Genomic DNA, 6,000 nt, shown 5'->3' with positions numbered 1-6,000 from the left:
CCATTCGAAGTTTGGACTGATCACAAGAACCTAGAAACTTTGAAGTCCCCTCGGATGCTTAATGCTAAACAACTCAGGTGGGCTGACTTCTTTGCTAAGTTCCAGTTCACGCTCCACCATTTTCCCGGGTCTTCCAACTCGCTGGCTGATGCTTTGTCACGCCTCCCTCAGCACGACAGCCAATCGGAGGTCATTGTTGATGGGGGGGATTGGAGGGCTAAATACCGTTCTGCCTTTTCTAGTGATGATGAGACTGTGATTCGTGCATTTCCTGAATGTGTGCGCGACCCCGAGGGGTTTGTTTACTCCAGCCACCGTCTTTACGTCCCAATTTCTCTTCGCAGGGAAATTCTGCACTCTGCACGTGGTTCTAAACTATCTGGCCACTGGTGCTTCGTCAAATCTCTTCAACTCCTTCGCAGGCAGTTCTGGTGGCCACACATGCGCAAAGATCTATTAGCCACAAAGTATATATAATTATTTATATATATATTCCCTTAGAAGTGGGATACTATTAAGATACTGCAACTCTCATAATATGTATATATATTATTGTAAGAGGCTAACTGCTATTAGTTTATGATTTGTTGTAGAGAAGTAATAGAAACACATGACGTTTAGCTGCTGCTTTTTTGTGGAGAGTGAAGAAGAATTAACCAGGACTGGCTGAAGCATTCTGATGCTGGAATAAAAATTGGTCTCTCAGATTCTCCGCTCCTTTCTCCCTTCCCCTACAAAGCTTCCAGTGTTCCTGGCTCCTGGGGATGAAAACAGTCTCACGTCTCACCCTGTCTCTGCTTCCTGAGAGAGAAAAAAACACATGGAGTGGAGTAGGGTTTGGGCTAGTAGGCACTTTCTAAAACAGTTAAGGAAAACATCTGGGGATATCTGAAAATAAGGGGACATTTTGAAATCCTGCTACATTTTATTCTATAGAGTTCCATGCCTTGACTTGGGGAAGTTGGGAGATTCTGAAGATGAGGTAAGCGTTATTTCTTATTCAATCAAAAAATCTTAATGATTTGCAGAAGTGACCATGTGAAGAATCCAAATTTTCTCAGTGGAGGGTGGTAAGCAGTGGGGTACCACAGGGATCAGTACTGGGTCCGATGCCTTTTAACTTGTTCATTAATGATTTGGAGTCGGGAATAAGCAGTGAAGTGGCTAAATTTGCAGATGATACAAAGTTGTTCAGGGTGGTGAAAACCAGGGAGGATTGTGAGGCACTCCAAAGGGATTTGTCGAGGATGGGCGAGTGGGTGTCAGCGTGGCAAATGGGGTTCAATGTGGCCAAGTGCAAGGTGATGCACATTGGAGCAAAAAATCCTAACTATAAATACATGTTGATGGGGTCGGAACTGGCAGAGACTGACCAAGAGAGAGATCTTGGAGTTGTAGTAGATAACTCACTGAAAATGTCGAGACAGTGTGTGACTGCAATAAAAAAGGCCAGTGCTATGCTGGGGATTATTAGGAAGGGTATTGAAAACAGATCAGCCAATATCATAATGCCCCTTATAAATCAATGGTGTGACCTCATTTGGAATACTGTGTACAGTTCTGGTCACCACACCTTAAAAAGGATATTATAGCTTTGGAAAAAGTGCAGAAAAGGGCAACTCGAATGATAAAGGGGTTGGAACACTTTCCCTATGAAGAAAGGTTAAAGCGCTTGGGGCTCTTTAGCTTGGAGAAATGACGGCTGAGGGGTGACATGATTGAGGTTTATAAGATTATGCATGGGATAGAGCAGGTAGAGAAAGAGGTACTTTTCTCCCTTTCTCACAATACAAGAACTCGTGGGCACTCCATGAAATTGCTGAGCGGTCGGGTTAGAACAGATAAAAGGAAGTACTTCTTCACCCAAAGAGTGATTAACACATGGAATTCATTGCCACAGGAGGTGGTGGTGGCTACCAGCATGGACAGCTTCAAGAGGGAATTAGATAAGCATATGGAGCAGAGATCCATCAGTGGCTATTAGCCACAAAGTATAGATAGGGACTCCAGGGCAAGTGATGCTCTGTATTTTTGGTGCTTGGGGGGTCAATTGTGTGAGGGCTCCTAGAGTCCTGGCCCCACTGCTGGACCTCCTGATATCACCTGGTATTTTTGGCCACTATGTGACAGAGTGTTGGACTGGATGGGCCGTTGGCCTGATCCAACATAGGCTTCTCTTATGTTCTTATGCTCTTAAACACTGGGAGGAGTATTAGAATAACATTTAGGGGGCATGCTGCAGTTCATGCTCCAGTTGTTATTTTCATTCATTAATTCTTCTAAATTTATAAAAAATATCCTGCTGAGTGCGTAAATGTGATAAATGAGCTACTGTTGAGTTATGACCTTTAAATAATACACCAAGCTGAATTTTTACATTGATTATTTTAAGATTAGATTTTTTTTCTTTTGCTGTCCCGGTTGGTGTCAATAAGAAACATAAAGAATTAAACTTTTAAAGGCACTTTGATTGTGTTGGGCTATTTTGTTTTTATTCTTCTGCTGCTAAAACTTCCAGTAGATTGGTATAAGGATCTGGGTTTAATATAACCACACAGTGCTCACAAAGTAGACCTGAAAAGTCTTTGAAAGGTTGTGGAAATCTGAAGGAAGCTTCTTTGGGCCCTTCTTCTCCCATTGAGAACATGTTCACAGCAAAGTATTATGGACAGAACTCTCAATAATTAATGTTCAGCCTCAGTTGCATAGGAGGATTCTTATAGGTTCTAACTGACCTTCTGCACTGTTCAGCGCAAGAAGAGAAAGAAGACCCAAGGACAGAACAATGGCAGGAATTCCAGAACAGCTTCTTCCTTAGTACAGTTTCGCTAGTAAGGGTGCTTGTTTTTACACTAGTAAGAGAAGTTATTTTTTTATTCCAAGTGAGATTTAATAAAGACCTGAATAAGTGCTAACATGTTTTAGTTTTAAATTTGCCATAAATTACTGCCTTCTATAACAGGCAGAAGCTATTCATAGCAATGGTGGCCCAAAGGAAAATACCATCAGAAGGTATTAGAAGCCTCAAGGTTTTGAGTTCCGTAATGTAGGTTCCTGGGTTTTTAATTTCTGAGATAGTCCAAGGCAAAAGCTGATACATCTTTTAAAAATATTTTGAATTACTTAAACTTAGAGTTCCCTTTATGTGGTTGATCATTTCATGGCCCATACACACTTCTGTAATAAAAATTTTTCCACTGCTAATTGACAAGATGATATAGATGATCAGCTTTCCTGGAACAAAATATCTGCCTTGTTTGGTTGTCTGTGTATATTCATCAAGTTCCTTTTGTTTCCGATAATCTTTATGTTCTGGAACCTCTAAATTTCTTAGGTAACTAATCATTTATAGTAACTTATGAAAGCAAAACATTTCAACATGAAAAGATCATAAATGTTCTCTTTTGCTTTAGGATGGAGATTTCTATGCCCCATACAGTAACAGGCACCCTCATATTGGTCCTCCATATTCATCTTCAACTGTTAGCTGGGGTACTCCATTGCAAAGTCCTTATGCACAGCATCATGATACTCAACAGGTCAGCTGGGTTGTAATTGGAGATAATTCAAAGTATGCTCTGTGGAAAACAAATGATGCTTTGATTTGTTGTTTATTTTAGGGCACTGCTATTAAATTTCAAGTATTTTCTCCTTTGCTGTACAATGCTAATTAATGTCATCATGTGTTTAATTTGAAATAATTCTGATAGGACCTTAGTTGTGGGCATCTGAATAACTGAAATATTTTATAGTAAATAAAATATGCTGAAATTGTGAAGTCTGACTATTTGACTTCTACTTTAAATAAATCTCAACAAGATTTTATTTTAGATAGCTATGATCTTGCTCACCATTACACATACATGTATCACCACCATAAAAATACTAGCCAAAGTCTTGTATCCTACCCTTCATACTGTAGTGTAGCTCCCCTTTATGTGCTGAGTTGCAGAGGGAGAAAGAGTTCAGTGCATTCATTGTACTCCATCAGGAATAACCAGTCCCAAAACCTCCATGCATAAAGCTATTAACCATTATGTGGCAGTACCTTTTGTTTCAGTGGCCATGACTGAAAGCATTCAGAATCCCATGTTAGTTTTGATTGTGTGTGCTAAAGTTAGGAGAAGTGGAGATCTCTTTCTGCTTGTACAATACTGAATCATGTTCAGTGAGTTAGGCTTGCTATACTAATAATGTAATAAATCTAAGTCAAAGTTCAAATCTGATTTCAAAGTATTCTTCACTATAATCATTTTCCTCAGCTAGTTGTTTCTTAAATTAGCGTTGATTACATTAATTAATTTCAGTGTGCAGAATATGATTCAGATTAGGCAATAACTTTTAAAAGATAATTTTTGGGAACAAAGATGAGTCTTTTTTGTAATAAGAAATAACTATTTTTGCTTTGGCACATTCATGGAAAATAAAGCAGGGTTTAATAAAGTGTGAAAAGTATGTCAGTTCACAGTTTCATATGTATTATTCCTAATTTGTATTGTAGAAATGTGAGATTTTGTAGAAATCTTTATCAATTTTGTCAGTTTCACCCATCTGCCTGCCATAATTGGTATAAGGTTAACCTGTTGAGAAATCTTTTAGCATCCCTTTTCTAATTGTAGCAGCCTGTATCTTCCAATTCTACAACTAAATAATGGTTTTAAAACTCCCACCAGACTAGGGTTGCCAGCAGGCCTGAAGAAAAACATCCTGTCCTGTTAATAGAAGCATAATGTGTGGAAATGGGGAGTTGAAGCTTTTCAGGACATAAAGGTGAATCACATCACCTGGTAAATAACATCCCATTAAGCCTCTGTAAAAGGGACAGGACATGTTTTTTTTCCAGGCAGTTGCCAACCCTACACTACAGAAGCATCTTTTGTCTTTTTCTGAACCAGTTTTACAATTGCAAATGGTTGTTAAGCCATAGCCCGTAAAATAGCAATTAATTTTTAGATTAAGATTTGTTGTAATTAACATTTCAGATTATTCTTCGCTTTCAGCTTTCACTGTGGGAGCAAAATATAGTTCCAGAAAATTTGCCTCCCCCAGCTGATGCATACAAACTGAAGTATCAGCAGTATGAAGCAGAAATGAAAGAAGGATATAAACAATATTCTCAAAGAGAAGCAGAAAAGAAAGCAAAGAACAGTCAGTCTCATGAATTGCCAAGAAAAATTAGTGAGCAAAAGGTAATACTCTTACATAATCTGAAAATGGAAACTATACTGAAAACATTGGGCTGAGGTTATTCTCACCTGAACAAGTTTTGAAGAACAGTTTTAAAAATCTGGAAGATCATCTGGCATCTTTGCTACCAGCATAAAATAAGCTGGGTTTGCAGCCTATTGTACTGACCCCAATAACACAATCATCATTGTAGAAACAAGTTTTCCTGCATGTTGTTTGGATATACCAGGCGCACAAAAGCAAATGCCTCCAGCTTGGAGGGAAAGACTGAATTTTGCAAGTTGCTTGCAGAAAGCTGTGCCTTTCCCTGTACATCTTCTCATGTGAAACCCTCCATGCATGTCTGTATGTGAACTATGAGAAAAATTCAGAATAATTTCTCATGATTGCTAACCCCACATTACAGAATATGTATAGATGTGACATGCAATTATCCAAATTAATAAGAAAAACATTAAACTTCAGCCTGCAATTTCAAAAGGAAGAAAGATGTATGGAGAAGATGTAGTGATTAATTCCAGCACATGTTTCCTTTTTCATGGATTGCAGACAAAATTGAAAGCAGCAAGAGTACCAATCCAAATGCATCATGGTAGTTAATAATCATATTTCAATAATATGTTGTTTTCCTGCATAGGATTCACAGCCTGAACACCAAACAGTTGATGCATTGACAGTGCTTGATGAAAAAGCCCTGTTGCAGCAGTGCTATACAAACAAACCCTACACAGGAAAGCAAAGCGTAAGGAAACTGGAAGCAGTAAGTTTTCTGGGGAATATTGCACTAATATTTAAATCAGAATGTATCTATTG

At 38.5% G+C, this 6,000-nt stretch overlaps 1 protein-coding gene across 1 annotated transcript in view; it reads left to right on the top strand.

The window, feature by feature from the left end:
* CAPS2 (calcyphosine 2) overlaps nucleotides 1-6,000 on the top strand; it is a 43,441-nt gene that overhangs the window by 13,605 nt on the left and 23,836 nt on the right. The window contains exons 4-7 of the mRNA XM_015406665.1: nucleotides 937-982; nucleotides 3,414-3,539; nucleotides 5,001-5,189; nucleotides 5,825-5,947. Coding sequence (XP_015262151.1) covers nucleotides 937-982; nucleotides 3,414-3,539; nucleotides 5,001-5,189; nucleotides 5,825-5,947 — 484 coding nt within the window. The remainder of the gene's footprint in view (nucleotides 1-936; nucleotides 983-3,413; nucleotides 3,540-5,000; nucleotides 5,190-5,824; nucleotides 5,948-6,000) is intronic.

This window comes from Gekko japonicus, unplaced genomic scaffold (genome assembly GCF_001447785.1).
Source record: "Gekko japonicus isolate JY-2015 unplaced genomic scaffold, Gekko_japonicus_V1.1 scaffold188, whole genome shotgun sequence".
NCBI lineage: Eukaryota > Metazoa > Chordata > Lepidosauria > Squamata > Gekkonidae > Gekko > Gekko japonicus.
This window is presented reverse-complemented; position numbering and strand designations above follow the sequence as displayed.